This window comes from Nyctibius grandis (genome assembly GCF_013368605.1).
Source record: "Nyctibius grandis isolate bNycGra1 chromosome W unlocalized genomic scaffold, bNycGra1.pri SUPER_W_unloc_2, whole genome shotgun sequence".
NCBI classification, from domain to species: domain Eukaryota; kingdom Metazoa; phylum Chordata; class Aves; order Nyctibiiformes; family Nyctibiidae; genus Nyctibius; species Nyctibius grandis.
The window spans coordinates 6,549,207-6,565,488 of record NW_027167473.1 but is presented as its reverse complement, the minus strand read 5'-3'; the positions used below and the strand labels follow the sequence as shown (position 1 = coordinate 6,565,488).

The window sequence follows — 16,282 nt, the reverse complement described above, 5'->3', positions numbered from 1 at the left end:
AATGAGATGTGCAAGCATCAAACACCACTGTGATGAGAACAGAAAACCTTCGGCTCAGCCGTAATTTGGGGTCAAGACAGTTCCTATGGACTCTGCATAACCTAAAAATTGTAAGTCCATATTCTCCCCTCTGAGTACATTATAAAAAGCAAAATATTTGATTAGATAAAGATGATTTTAGAGATGTATTACCTAGTTGCAAAACCATGTTCGACAGGATACCCCTTTTTAACGATCCACAATGACATCTTTTCCTCAAGCAGCTGTTTAAGATTAAATTTTAAAACCCACTGAAATTCTACCTAACCTCCTTTTGTGAAAGCTACAGCTGCACTAAAATTAAGTCATTCTTTGGAAAAATATTTTCAGCAACTAAATAACAAAGTTGTTATTGCCCTTCTCATTTCTATCGTGTTAGTTTTGAGAATCACTATTTTAACTCCTCCTTTACCGCTTTCAAATATTCACAATTAGTTTTGCTGATAAAAATCCCTCAGTTTTAGCTATAATTTGGTTTTCATTTTAAGCAAGTTCTAGAAAGATGAAAATTAACTAAAAAAAAAAAGGCATATTTTGACCTTTTTGGTAAGTAACATAAAGGCCAAGAGAAATTACTTTTTCTATCTTCCTTCTCTACATTTGTATTTCATTATTTTTTGCCATGATAACTGAAATTTCATACAGCTCTTGGAAATAACTCTGGTTATTTGCCACTGCACTAACATTTTAAAACCACAGCAAACATGCTCTGCTAAAAATACATTTTCAAGCAAAAAGGATTTTTTGTCAGATGAATTAACTCAAACCTTATCTAAATAAAATACCAAATTGTGAAACAGTCCGTTTCTAGATTAACCTTAGCCAATTCCTACTGATCGTTCCATCACTACAGACACAGAAGAGCAATTACATCAGGACAAGCATTTTTAATGCAAACATATAAACAACAAATAAACCCCAAGCTTCTCCCTAACCTCATAAAATGCCATGTGATTAATTGTACGTGTTATAATAATGATTGCAAGGAAAGGGAAACTTACTCGAAAATAAAATTCTTCATTCCATTTTGGATTCAGTGTCTGTAAAAGAAATAAACATATTTACATACTAAAATTTCTTTACGTTTGCCATTTTGCAATCACCAAAATGCGCATGCAAGTGACAATTTTCTGGAAAAAAAATAAAGGAGAAAAAAGTATGTCATTAAAAAAATGGAAAAAATATTGCCATCAATTTATTTAGCAATTCTCTACTGAGTAAACCAAACGTGGGAGGATATTTGAGTCAGATGATCCTAAAATAGATGCTAAGTATAAATAGGATTCTATGAGTAAAAGGCAAATCACTGAGAACCTACAGAAATAAAACACGGAGAAGTTTCATTCTCAAGATTCATTTAAACCCAGATGAAAAAAAATATGTATTTTTTAAACACAGGGTCAACTTCAGGGCTACAAAAATAAGGACAGATTTATACTGTAAATTTAAAAGAAAAAGAAAAAAAGAACAAAAGGAAAGGTTATTTCCCCTTTGAACAGGCACGATTGCCTCTAAATCTGCCCCAAGCCTATCAAGGATTTTAATTTTGTTTTAATAACCTGAATAAAATATGCATATAGGTTGCAATCTGAAGGGAGCTCAAGCACGAAATAATAAATTGATTAAAACTACAAACATCAATAATTTGGGCAACTCAAACTGGGGTAAGTTTAAAACCAAGTTTAAAACCAAGTTTAAAACTCCTTCAGGTTTTTGCCTTAAGGAGCAGAAATGTATTCAGTAAAAAAATGAAGTAATAAGGAAAAAAAAAGTTGCTTTTTAAATCCTTGTATTCATTAACTGCGGCTGTTACTGGCAAGAGAGCTTCCATGTAATTTAACAAACGAAGCATGGTCCTGCACTAAATTTGATGGCACCACTGTCCATCAATAATGCATTAATTTTGAATGCTGCCTAACCACAAACACAAATTTCAGGCAATATTTGATGTATTAGACAGTACAATTTTTGGTAAATGCCCTGGTAACCGGCAGAAATTCTTCCACCTTTACAAGTCAAACAATTAGCAGGTCACGTCAGAAAGTACAAACACGAGAATCCTGGCAAAGGAGAAAAACCCTTGTAAAGAAAGGCTCCAGAAATAAATGCGTGAATAACTTCAGAAAGGACATTAGCAGGGAAACAACAACAACAAGACTCAGCAGCAAAAAGAGCAACATCCTAAAAAGGGCAAGTACTGTACCGATAAAGAACTGCCAAGAGTCAAGCCGAGTTAGATCTTCCACAGGATATTAGAACAAACACCAAGAAGGTTTTTCAACTGTATAAATAAAATGAGAACACGGAAAGAAATGATGCTACTAAGCAATGCAGCTCAGTGGGGAGACTAAGCACATTTAGATAGGGGAAATTATGTTTAATGTTACATATGGGAAAGGTGAAATAACTAGGAGGGATTGGTACAAAGATAGAAGTTGTCACAGCTGATGTACAAGCAAAGTCTTCAGAGCTCAGCACAGTCAAATTGAGGAACTGGATAATCTTCATCCAGACTTTTGAAAGAATGACACAGGAAATCACAAGCCTAGTAGCAGGAATTTAAAAACAACACACTAAGCATCTTACACGATCCTAAGACAGCAAACAGCAACTCCAGCCTTTCCTACTGCAGAAAGAAGAAAGCGTTTCTACAGGCCATTCAAAACACAGCTCCAAAAGGGAACACGAGGCATTAATCAGCTTTTACAGTTGGAATAACTGAATGTGTGGAGGGAGGTAAATCGAAACAAAAAAAGCATCAGAAATTCAACACAGCTTGATCACGTCACACGAATCTGAAATTTTTCTGATAACTTTATTTTTTTCAGAGTAAGGGAACAATGTGCATTGAATCCCTTCGGCTGTAACGAAGCACCTCACAAGGGTGGGTCTGGCTGCGCAGCAGGATACGTGTCAGACAACTGCACAGGTAACGTGGAAGGAGAATGGAAAGGGAACTGCGGTCCCGTCTGCCCTTGAAGGCGCCCCGCAGGACAGCGCCACCCAGAAAGTGACCAGTAAACTGAGGAAGACAAAAAGGAGTAGAAAAATAAGAAACTAGCGAAGGGCTGGACACTGTCATATTCAAAGAACAGTTACAGAGCTGAAGGAGATAACTGGCAGTGTCTGTCAGAATCACTCCTGGGACTGACTATGCTCAGTATTTTTTTCATTAATGATTTTAACTCAAAATCAAGATACCTAATGATGTTTGCTATTTGTGAAATAAATAGAGATTGAAAATTGCATAGGAAGAATACTGCTTTGAGGGCAGCAGTCTTGAGATGAAATTTAACAGTTCAGAACAGAAATGACTAACGAGACCTTTCCAACAGATGAGTTAATATCACCATTATGGAAATGACTGAGAAAGCCCATGTTTTAAGTGACAGTTACAAGAAACAGTGAAAAAAGGCAGATGCAATCCCAGGAATACATCATCATCATCTCATCCTCAGTGCTCTGTCCACAGTTGGGCTGTGCAAACATTGTCCTTTGTCTCTTCCTTCCTAGGGCAGCACTAAGATCCATGGAAATTTTGAAAGGGAACATTACAGAACTATCATTTTTGCTAAAAGTCAAATATATTATAATTAAAGCAGAGTTTCTTAGTTCGTTATTTCAGCTGTGACTTCCACTAAAATACGATTTTGATAAAAGAAACAGTGAATGATGTAAAGAGATTTGATAAGCCAAGGTTCAGAGAATAATATGCAACATATTAGGATTTTTTTGTCTCTCTTTTTTTTTCCCCCTGTCAACAGACCATGCACGCTGAAGATGCATGCGCTTCGCTTCTTATTTTGGTTTGAAAAAATACATCATTCAGTTGCTATACATGTATGTTGTACTATGTTATAGAATTGTGTTCCAGTATTCTTAATATTTCCAAACCAATGCAATAAAAAAAGAGTATACACATACCTTTTTAATAGTTTTTGTCTGCACAAGAGCAAGTTCTCTGTTCTCATCTGCTACATACAAGGAAAGTTTCACATACGGGTCACTGCAAAAGAAGATGTCATATTTAATGGGAATATAATTTTACAGCCAAACATAATTTCAGTATAAATTTGTCATTTAATTCGATAACAATAGCAACTCTAAATACTTCTAGTGAAAGTGTTTTCAATGAAACCCAGTAACTGTAATAAGCTACTGAAACATTTAATATGTGTTTGAATATGCTCAATTAAATACCGACCACAGCAATAAAGACAATGTGACTTGTAGCTTTGTTCCACTGCTATGGACAAGAACAACTTGCTTGCATACAGCTTCTGCTCACAAAAAGGCAAAATTAAGGACCTTACAGGGCTGTGAAATGAAAAGTCTTAACGCCAGCACTGCACAACATTGAGAAACTAAGGCTGCTAACATCTGAATCCACAGAAGCGTGTAGGCATGTTTGTGGATCTCCTGTTCAAGCTTTTCTGCCGGTCTGGCCCTTAAGTCTTAATTCAATGCTTAGACACTTAAGTCCGTGTCTAAGAACATAGTTTTGCCTTCAGTTTTCGCTGGTCTAAGTCTGCTGCTGCTAAAGAAGTTAGCCCATCCTCTCCTTCACCTTTGGCCACACACTCCTGCATCACTGCTGGTCAGTCAGACCACACAGCTGAAGCGACTGAGAAAAACGCCACAGAAATAGCAACAGTAATAATCACAAAGTAAAAGTTTCCCGATATAAAAGTTCCCGGAAGGCAGAGAGGAAAAGAAATGCACAGCTGGGATAAGGGGAGCGTAGGACCTCAGTTTCAGTGGAGGCATAGACTCAGCTTAGCTTAAGCCAACTGTAAAACCTCACTCTACTGCCAAATAGGTGGGAGTAACACCCTCCCAGTTTTAAGTTACCAGTCCATACTCGGGCAATGCTGTTTGCATGAACTCCTAGAAATACTAGAATTTTTTAATCCTAAAATATCCTGGGTGAATCTGCTGTCTACAGAAAATGAAGAACTGTGAAGGTGGCAACAGATTTTTTTTTTTAATATACTGTTTAAAAAAAAAAAAAAAAGAGAATAATTAAGTTTATTACAGATTTCAGTAAGAAAATTTTGCCTTTACTGAACAGACTCTGCCCACTCTAAAAGTGTGCTAACACTTGCTGTCCTGGGTAAGAGAGGATGCCCAGCAGAGGCAGGAAGGAGCAGACATTTTTAGTTATTTATTAAAGTCTCCATGTCACCTTAATGTTTACTCAAGGCTACCATCTGACTCAATCTTTCAACAAATTAAACACTGCAAATAAATAGAAAAGAGCACTTGTTAAGGACATCTTGAAGCCATGTGAAATGCACTGACAGCTTGGTTTTTTTTGGTTTTAGTTTTTTGAACTGCAATGAGCATTTAAAAAGAAAAAACTATTAAATAGAACATAAGGAAACAAGTAAAGAGGAAAAGAAACAAGACCTGAGATTTACCACTACAGTTTCTTATCCAGAAGCTGTGACTGATGTAATTTGGAGGCAGCTTATAGAAAAAGTTGTTTAAGTCACGTTATCTGCTTTACATACTGCTAAATTCAGCATTTCATTCACAACTCTGGAAGCTGCAGCTGCCTAAACAAATCTGATGGTAATTTTTTTCTGTGCTTTGAACTCATGTCTGTCTTAAAGAGCTGTGAAACTTCATGTGAAGGCTCTAGGAACTGAGGATCAGAGAGCTGAACTCATTTAGCAACAGTGGCAGAGACAGCATCTCATTCACAGATTGTAGCTTCCAGTCCAAACCTTCCTAAAAGAATCTAGTTATCTGCAGAATAACCACCACACACACCACTTCTGTCCACACCATCATGTGGACAGGAGCATCAGACACCACAGAACAGAACATTGTATTCGTAAGAGTTTTTTTCTCCACTTGGAATTAGTGGTAAATAAGAAGCATCGCTGAAGTCTATTTGGTTGCTTCTCTCACCACATAGTTCCAACTAACCCAGCAAAAGTTTACAGGAAACAATCTGATTTTCCTTCATTAGGGTGTAGTATCACAGTAATCACACTGAGTCATGGCAAGGGCTAAGACCAGACATCCTTCCAAAACCATGACTCTGGCTATCTTCTGGGTCCAGATAAAACACCGATTGAAACTTATTTTCAAGCACCACACACACTGATTCTTAGTTTAAGAGATATTACAGAAGCCAAACGCTCAAGGAAGCATTTCGGTCAATCCTCTTGAGCTACAGCTTTGTTTGGAGAAAGCTGTGTTTACATTAGTCAATTCAAAGGAGGGTCTTAGTGAAAACAAGACAGTTTGTTAGAGCTTACAGGTTTCAGCCAGCTCCTCTGGGGACAGGGTTCCTTCACAACTAATTTCAGTGAAGTTAATGTCTACATTAAATTGAAATATAGCAAAATAAATCGTTTCTAAGTCAGCAGATCTTAAAAAAATGTTAAAATTGGGATGACTCAGGTGTCTTTCTACTGCAGTATCTAGCCCTCCCCGAGTTCAGGAAGACTTACTAGTTTCAGCACAATGCTGAACTGAGCCAGTTCCAAACATTTGAATAGTTGTGACTCAGCTAACAAACCCACCGACAAAGAAAATGCCAAGAAGAAGCAAGCAGATGCTTCCAGGTGGCTCTGCAAAATCCAGCTCTGCCCAGAAGGGCCGATGCCAAATTCACTGGATCAGAGCTGGCACTTCAGCCAGGTGCCTGTGTCCTCTGACATGCACAGCAGCACAGCTCCCGTGCGAGGCAGGCAACGGGAAAGCTCAGACATTACCAGACCCCTGCCACACAGCGCCAGGTAACAGAAGCAATCTGCAGAGAGCAGGATTATTATACTCTCCATTATTTCTGATTATTATCCCGGAAAAACTCGGTAAATGGCATCAAGGTAAAGCAAATATTTACTGCAACTCTTCTCCAATCACATCTCTTTCCAAAATACTGCTAAAATTCCATGTTACATTTCCACGAGGATTTCACTCCCCTCCCATAAAACACCTGCCTGATTCCTACAAGAAGATTGCTAGACAAAACTGACAAATGGAGGAGAAGGAGCCATTAAAGAACTGCCACAGTGGGGGCATTACTGTACAATAAATAAGCGATCACTTTTTAGGCTAGGAACATACTCTGACACTTTGAACTTAAGACTTCATAAACTCAAAGACCTTTTCATGAGAAGGTACTGCTAAAGAAAAGGTCAAGTTTACAATAATTAAGGCTGGGTTTGTTTGTTTCGTTGGTTGGTTTGGTTTTTACAGTTCCTTTGTGACATTCCTCTTACACCCTGGTGCCGTGCCATCTCTAAACTTCTCCTGTTGATCACAGATGAAGGCTCATCCCCTTGAACTCCAGCATTACCCACAAATGCAGGTAGCCCAAGGACACCGAAACATCTCCACAATGAAAACATACATGAGAGTAGGAGCCTTCTAACAACGGGAATTCACTGCGTGTTCAAAGGCCTGTGACTGCAAACGTCGTGTCCCTATTTTAGAAAACTAACTGCTATTAAAATCTAAGCAAACATTCAACTACTCTAGTCAGGAAAACACAGTAATATGGATCCATCGCTAGAACACCTGCTCTCAGATGTTCATTTAGCTAAAAACCACAAAACCCAAACAAACACAAGCCAAAACCAAACAAACACAAGCCAAAACCAAACAAACACAAGCCAAAACCAAACAAACACAAGCCAAAACCAAACAAACACAAGCCAAAGTATTCCAGATGAACACGGCATCTTTGCAAGGTAAAACTCGTACTGACACGGAAGATTTATTAGACAACAACATGAAGATCAGTAAAATTGAGGAAAATTTGCAGAAGAACAAAATGCAGCACCTGATCTGTTCAAAAATCACTGGAAAAATTATCAGCAAACTGGAATGAAACATACACGACGCCAGGAGGAAATACCAGATTCCTAAGGGCAGTATTGGTAGAAGCGTTAAAGAGAGGAAATCCTGATGATCCAGATCACAGAAGACAGTAATAAATGAGACACCTGCTGAGAGTACTCAGAAAAAACAACAAACCAACTAGGTTAGAAGGAACTTTTGAGCACAGAAAGCAGACCCAGATCAGTCTGAAGTTGTACTTGCCAGATACTTTCACCCTGAAATTGATGGATTAAAAGGAGGGGAGGCAGGGGATTAAAATGAAGTATTGTTTTCTTTTCTAAGGCAGACAGATTCGTTCTTGAAGAAAGCATTATAAAAACCCCATATGGCACTCCTGGTAACCACAGTTACGAGTGATGTATGAATACTTTCATTGTGCTCTAAAAATAAGTTGAAAATAAAGCAACTCATTGCACAGTTCCCTCTGAGCGTCAGTCTCTGACTTGGATCACTGCTGGTTTGCATCAGGTTTTAAAAGAGAACGCTGGCCGAGTTTGAGAGCATCACACCTGAGGAGCAGAATGAAGCCCTTTAGTTCATGTAGATGACATCATCTCTCTGACATATTTTTATAACGAAGATTTAGTGGGGAGGGATGTGAGGTATGTAGAAGTTTCTTTTACCCGCTATAGGGCTCCTGCTTTCCATATACTGCTGCAGAAATTACACCCAAAAAGCCAACTTCGTGTGCGCTCATAATAAATGCAACAACATAATAAAAGGGGAGGGGGGGAACCTCCAGGTGCAGGGAAGGAGACAGGCACAGCCATACTCACTCTGAAAGGTTCCAGTTCCTAATGCTTTACATTTCTTATACCTGACAATGTCATCACCCACTAACATCAGAAGTGGGTGGATATATTCAGGCATTCAAAGGACTGAGCAGGGTCTTGAAAGTCAGGTTTTTGTAAAGAGAAGTGAGCCCCATCATAATCCCAGTAGTGACTGGAGACTAATGGGAGCTGATTCCTTGGACACCTACCTATAATATTCCTCTTTACAAAACCACCAAATGATTAAAAACAATAATCTCATCTACCCCGACACAATCTGCCTAACCCTGAAGAGAACGTCAATGCCTGCTCCGATGAGCAGAACTTTGAGGCTGATAACAGTTCTGTGGAGGATAAACTGGAATCCTAAAAAAATGATGTTAAAAGAAAAGCGACATTAATCATAATCACAAGTTAGTGTGAAGAGTTTGGCAGAGCAAAGCCATAAAAAAAATGTGAGGTCTTAAGAAATCCTCTTCCTGAGCTTCTGAAATCGCTCAGACATTCAGAATTATCCACTTGCCATGGTTTTGCCAACTCTCAGTATCTGGTATGTTCCTAAAGCTCAAGCAATTATAGATACAGAATTATCATCTTTCATTTGAACCTCTGCTTGAAAAGACAAGCTTCCATTCTTCATCTTGTGGAGGGCAACAGAAAGCACAGATGACTTAAAATCTCTGAAAATTAAAAAACCCAAACAGATGAGCATCCTTTGAAGGCTCTGTTACTTCAGAGCACTGTGAAACTGGGGCCTGTGAATAGTTTCCTATTTGTTCACTTGAGTCGGGAATTGCACTTGCCATATACTCTTGAAACAGCTCTGAAAGCAAGTCTCAAAACGTCTTTTGCCAGTGCCCCAACTGATTATTTATTTATTTCAAGCCACAAAAGAAGGGGGTGGAGAGCACAGGCGTATGTGAAAGAACAATGAAACTACTAAGCCCTGTGCTGCTCTATTTTTATTTTAAAAGCTGAAACCACCTCCCCAAGTATAAAATTTACTCTCCCTTGTTATGCAAGTGCATGCGTGCCAAGCCTGTCACACCATGGCAAACTTCACATGCCAAAATAGCCTCATTGTTTCAAAGGAAACAAGTCTTGCATGAGAGAATAATTTTGCTTCTGTAAGAAATGTAGGCACACTCCCTTTGTGTTAGCCCTTGCCCGCCTCTGCTCCACACACATGAAAGGAACTCAACAGCTCATGTAATTCTGTCTAGAGAAACACTAACACCCTCAAACATGAAGGCAGAGAAGGCTTTTTCTTGAAGCGACATCCAAATTCAACTCTCCCCATGGTCTTGAGGGGCTCTATCTGGCTATTGGCCACCTGCATCCAACACCTTTTCCCTCCCACTCACCTCATCAAACCTGCCTGCACTCTCCTTAGTGCCCAGGGCTGGGGGGATATAATGAAACCCTTGAGCCCCTAAGGCACACGCCTCCCTCTGTTCCTGAGTAATATGAAGTTGAATGTTTTAACATTCCCCAAAATCACTACCTTTAGATTTGCGTCAAGTACGTTTGTAGACCTCAGGTCATCCTCTTTCCATGGAACTGGGAACGCTAAGGACTGGGTTTGTCTAGTTGGGAGGAGGCTGAACCTCATGGCTCTCTGCAGCCTCCCGAGGAGGGTACATGGAGAGGGAGGTGCTGACCTCTTCTCCCGGGGATCCAGGGACAGGACGCCTGGGAATGGCTCAGTGCTGCGCCAGGGGAGGCTCAGCCTGGACATGAGGATCGTGTCAGTAAAATACACCATCTTCAAAAATATTCATCTCCATGAGTCTCTGTAAAATTATGGGAGCCCCATGAACAGCAATTAACATCAGGGCTGAAAAAATTATACTTGGCAAGAGGAAGTTCCTTGAACTTGAAAATATTTTACAGAACCATTTAAACACAGAGACAGCTCTGTGCGCGCATGCACTTAGTAGAGCTTAAAGTGATCAATAATTTTTAAAAATCCCGCAGTTTTGGTTGGTGCTTTTTAGATCCAAAGAGATGACAGAAACAAAGCCCAAAATATGCATCATTAAATAGGATTAGAATAATAATCAGATACTTCTAGCAAAGTTTTATGAAGACTAGTAAAAACAATAAGGCAGAATATAACCACTTTCCCTGGTGAATTTCCCCACTCCTGCCACTGTGAGAAGGGAGAAGTACAATGAAAATACACAGAAATTAGCTACAAGGGATGCTTCAGAGCATATCGCCTGCATTTCCCCACTGTTTTTTATTTTAGCATGAGCCTTCTGGGGTTCATCTTCCTGTCTGTACCACATAAAACCCATTTCAAGTTTTTCTCAAAGAGAAATAACATTTTGCTCTCACCTTCACACAAGTCTCATGTGTGGTGACTAAAGCAAAGCATGAAGCGACTAACCACGCTAGAATAAAGAATAAATGCTTCCAAGAAGAGAAACCCTTACCTTATCCTTCACTGAAAAGCCAAACTTGCCATCCATTGTGTCTGAGCATCCTAAAATCTCACCTCTCCCGACTAAATCCCAGAGCCATTTTCAAGGCCTCACATTTTTGTTCTAGTTTTTTATTTCCCAAGGAAAGGCTCGCACCTCATCTGGCACTACAAGAAATTTAGCAAGGCTTTATTCAAAGAGCTGCTAGAGATAATGACTCACATCACAGACAGCTGCAAAGAAGCGCCTGTGGGTGAAAAAGGGAGTTAAAAATTACATATCAAACTCCACCTACAGCGTCTCCACCTTCCTAGGCTGTTCCTTTAAACTGCTGTGTTCTAATAAAGAGTAACAAGACCAGATTCCTTCTGCATTTTTCCTGTACCCAAAAAACTCCCAGAGCATAAAGAAAAACTCAGTTTTCTAAACCTGTCTCAAAAAAAAAAGACACTTTTGACCACACAGAAAAGATGGCAGTGTAAGCATATGGGGTTTGTCGTTTTCCTTGAGGCCATTTTTTGTGACTTTAAGGCAAAGGTAAATGAATGCTCTAACAGAGAATCTGCATAACATCAGCCCCTAGATCTGAATCCTTCCTATGCTGTTTCACACTCCCAAAATATCTTAACAAGTTCTAAAATCCAGCAGAAAAAAAAAAAAAAAGAAAACGCAATGGCACCTGACTTTTGGAAGAGAAAAGTCCAACGCAGGAATTCCAGGCAGCATCCCTGCCAGGGAACACCACACACTGGCTGCGCAGGAACAGGCTTATCCAGCTTTACACAGCCGGACGAGAGAGGCCACTATTTCAGAGACACTTCAGGCGGCCTAATTGAGCACTGCTGCCAGAAGCTGGCTCACCCCACCACTCGCTCTTGTCCTTGTGCTACCCCCTCTTCCGTCAACAAGCACGTACCTCACACAACGGAGACGAAACAGATGGGGAACTGAACTTGGGTTAAGCCTTCCGTCCGTCAGTCCAGGCCATCATAACCCCAGACCAGGTCCTTCACCCAACTCACTGCAAAGCCTCGTAAATGCTCGTGCTGGTTGTAGAAGGGTTGGTGAAGCTGGAATGAGCAGCTAACGCGGAGGACGACGGGACTTGTCCCCGCCACGCACTGTGCAGGTCTGGTGAGGCTCTTGGACAGAACTGCTTTGGTGTCCCCCTGCTGCCCTGGAGAGTCCCGCTGCTGCCACCCCCTTTTGTGTCAGACGGGACAAGGTGAGCCATTTCACAGGACCAAAGTGGAGATGACTGCTAGCTATTCTTGCCCAGTTTTCTTCTCAGCAAAGGGCAGAGCAGCATGAGCAAGACTCTGGCAGTCCTGATTTAGCAGGCGTAAGCTGTCCTCTCATGCTCAGAAAGCGTGGCTCACCACCGAGGCTGTTAGCCCAGCCACCAGCCGTAGGCCACAGGAGCCCCCGTGTCCTCCGCTGCTGCAGGCAGACGCATGAATCCTGACACGGGAGCAGAATGATGTTTGACAACAGTAAAAGGCAGAAAGCAAAGGAAACGTATAATTAGTCCGTGGAATTCACTGTGGTTAGGGAATTAGCCAGGTTCAAAGGGGACCAAGCTGGTCATGTGCATAATAAGAGTAATCAGCTAATTACATCAAAAACTTGGGAATCCTCTTGCCTGAAGTCTGATGTTCATCTTTAGTTACTGAGGTAAAACTGAAACTTACGAGAAGCACCTTTTTTCTTGCTAATATAGGCTGACTTAGCTGGTAGGGATCAGTGAAGGCCAGACTTCCAACAACCTCAGATTAAAAAATCCCGAGTTCAGACTCAAAGAGAAACTGAATTTAGGATAGTCTGCTAAGTATGAAGTTTTCAGTGCAAAATAAGGAGCTGCCTATCTTTTATCTAAATATATTCAGTGATCCTTATACTGCAACACGCACTAGGAGAGAAAACACTACCCTCGCAGGCAGGGAGGAAGGTTATTTTCCTAGTTATTTCATCCCCTTCCCATACAAAGTCTTTACCAAGAGCAAACAGGTTTCATGGTGATTCCTCCTCTTTTTCAGCACCATTCAAACCCACCCCACAGTCTGGGAAACAACATCATAGGTTAAAGAGCACCAAGAAAGAAGAAAACCTAACACTGAAAATCACTTATTCCTGGGATGTTACTTCTACCAGCCCCATTTCAAGGGTGCGCACAGCTGCTGTCGGCGAGCCTCATTTACGTCTTTCAGAGAGAACGCCTTTTGCTCTGCGCAGATGAAACATCATGGAGCTTGCTGCTGAAGAAAGCCATTTTGCAAATGCCCCAAAGCACACTGTGTTAGTGGGAGCGGGAAGCTGTAATCAGCCCAGAAAAGTAAAAGTGACACGGATTGCCCCGTACCCAGTAACGTCTCAAAGTGCTCAGTGTTGTCATGTGGCTACTGCTGGCCAGACACATTTGCCAGCTTCCTTCCTCAAAGCATCTGTCCTCACAAGGCAGCTGAGCTACTCCACACGGCTAGAGCAGACCTAAGGGACAGGCAGCGCGCTGTGCTCGAGCTCACGTCCTGGCTAGTGCTTTCCAGGACAGCCGAGATCGCTGTGAACACCCACCTCAAAAGCGACAGAAACTGAGGAGTTCTGCCGACTCCCCAGACGAGAGAGGGCTGATAGTCTCTCTTACACAAATATCTGCCTCGCAAAACAGTCATTCTTGTGGGTGATAAAGTCACGTGAAACAGGTGAACGAAGACCTCCTCACCTAACATAATTATCATTAGAAATTTACATGGCAGATCCCAAGTAACTCCACATACTGATTGTCTCAGAAGTCAATGTAAATTTCTAACCAGAAATGTGTATTTTAGCAGTACCAACTTGAGAAAGTGACGTCTTGTCATAACCAGCCACAGAAGGGTTGTATAGAATCGAGTCTAGCATGGTGTCAGCTGAATCATTAGCATGTGAAATAAGATAAAACACTCAAGACAATCAATGGAGACAAATTACTAGTAAGTTAGAGATGATCAAGTGTAGCACACTGAACACTAGGACAAATGACAGAAGAATACAGCAAAGAATGAAGAATTAATTATTTACACTATACAACACAACATCTTTTAAAGCTTGACTTTCGACAGCCACAGAGGACGCAGATGGAGACATAGACTAAAAAATTCACTAAATAAATGACATTTCTATTATGTTTAAATTTTAAGGAAAGCAGCAGAAGGAAGTTTCTTGCTATTTATCTTGCGAATACAGAAGGTAGCAAGTTCTGTACAAAAGCACTACCATTAAGAGACTTGAACCATTGACCTCTACAACAGGAGGGGAACAGGGTTGGGTTTAATGAATTAAATTCCCCAGCGATTACTGTGTCAACAATTGAATGAAAAATGCAAGTTATGCAAACACCTCACAGAAGTCAACTGGCCTCTGTTGTTCCCAACGAGTAGCAGGCGCCGACATCCTACAGGTTAGGCAGTGACCGGCAGCCACATCCTCTGCTGGTGCTGCCCAACCCCATTCACATCAGCCACACGACATCTAAATGGCACGTGGGCGATCAAAGGCCACAAACTAAACTTTAAAGTCATTAGTAGGGAGAAGGCCTAAACTGTTAGACAACACAAACATCAGTCTTTTTCCCCCTGGCTGATAGGTAAATGTCTATCTTTGTTTCTCCTTGAAATACCTGATTTAATTATTTTCTTTCCTACATGAAAATTGAAAAGGTTGTGCCCTCCAGGGTCAGTGTGCTCTCTTAGCCACTACCCTTGGCAAGCCAGTCTAATGCTACTGAAGGACAGGGCAACACAACTAGGTAAAATTCTCCACCCACCAGAAAAGGAGATGCAGATCACGTGCTGATTGCCCAGAAACAAAATCTCGTTTATTACTCCTAAGAAATAGAAATCAGAAATTCCTCACGCAGACGAGTGACGGGTTCAGCCTCCAGCCGCCCTTGTGCTGCGAGGCCCGGCCCGGAGCCCTGCCCGGCAGGACGCCCCACACCGCCGCTGCTCCCACCTCACCCACACAACCGCCTCTGGCACACCAGAGCTCCCGAGACCTTCTGTTTTAACCACAACCCTTTGCCTTTTACTATAAAAATGCATCAAAAACTATATTAAATGTGTTATTACGTTCACAACGCAGTTAAAAGGAGGGCTAAACTGACCGTGCAACCTTCTGCAAATACAGTCACACACGCTTTCGCCTCCCACAGCTGCAACTTCTGCGCCTTTGCATGCAACATTTGCCCACGTTTTTTATTCCATCCCAGGTTATTTTATTCAGTTTAGCCTTGTTCTGAAGACCAAATGAGGGCTGGCATTTTTCCATTTTTCCACATTTAACAACTAGCCATCCCAGACACCGAAAAGCAAACAAAACCCCCCAAACAAAACCCCACAGGGTGATTTTCTGTGCCGCTTCTCTGACCTTGCTGTTCACGGGGCTGTTTCTCTCCTTTTTCCCCTCACTCCTCTGCCTGTACGCTGGTTTTGCCCCCTCACTTAAACACGCGCTTCAGAGGAGCCTCCAGCCGCACTGACAGGCCCAGCAGCGCCCTGCGCTGAGGGGGCTGCGGAACCGGCGGGAACCAGCCAGAAACGGCGGGAACCAGCCGGAACCGTCCGGAACCAGCCAGAACCAGCCCTGGGCTCCCCTCACAGAGGTCCCCGCAGCGGCCAGCACCTGCACATGGACACCCAACATTGTCGACACACCTAAAATCCAGTTTTTGAAGAGCACTTAATATTCCACAGCATTTTATGACTATATTAATGTCGCTTTGGCAGGCGGCTGGAAGCTGTTTCTGCACTCCAGGCCATACAGACATGAACCATAGTTCATGTCAGCTCTGATGCTTCTCAGACAATACCATGAGCTGGCTCGGTCAACTAAACTCAATAAAACATGGTTTTCTCCCCCATTTGCCACCCGAAGAGAAGGCAGCCCACTTTCCCGAGATGGAGAGCAGGCAGAAGCTCAGGCTGTTCCCAAGATGGAGGGCGGGCAGAGACCCGGGCTGTTCCCAAGAGGGAGAGCTAACGGCACTCAAAATACCCATTCTCCACGGCTGCTTTAGGAAGGCAGTTATAGGATGAACTGAGGGAAATCTTGAACACTCACGGCACCTTTAGTAACAGAAATACCACCTTTAGTAACAGAAATACAGTTAACAGCAACGTTTTGTATGCCAGAACAGGAGGGAAAAAC

At 41.7% G+C, this 16,282-nt stretch overlaps 1 protein-coding gene across 2 annotated transcripts in view; it reads right to left on the bottom strand.

Annotated features, from left to right (window-relative positions):
• NEDD4L (NEDD4 like E3 ubiquitin protein ligase) overlaps nucleotides 1–16,282 on the bottom strand; it is a 122,857-nt gene that overhangs the window by 65,748 nt on the left and 40,827 nt on the right. For both annotated transcript variants that reach the window (XM_068424362.1, XM_068424363.1), the window contains exons 3-4: nucleotides 3,964–4,045; nucleotides 1,041–1,079 (exon numbers count right to left, since the gene is read on the bottom strand). In XM_068424362.1, coding sequence (XP_068280463.1) covers nucleotides 1,041–1,079; nucleotides 3,964–4,045 — 121 coding nt within the window. The remainder of the gene's footprint in view (nucleotides 1–1,040; nucleotides 1,080–3,963; nucleotides 4,046–16,282) is intronic.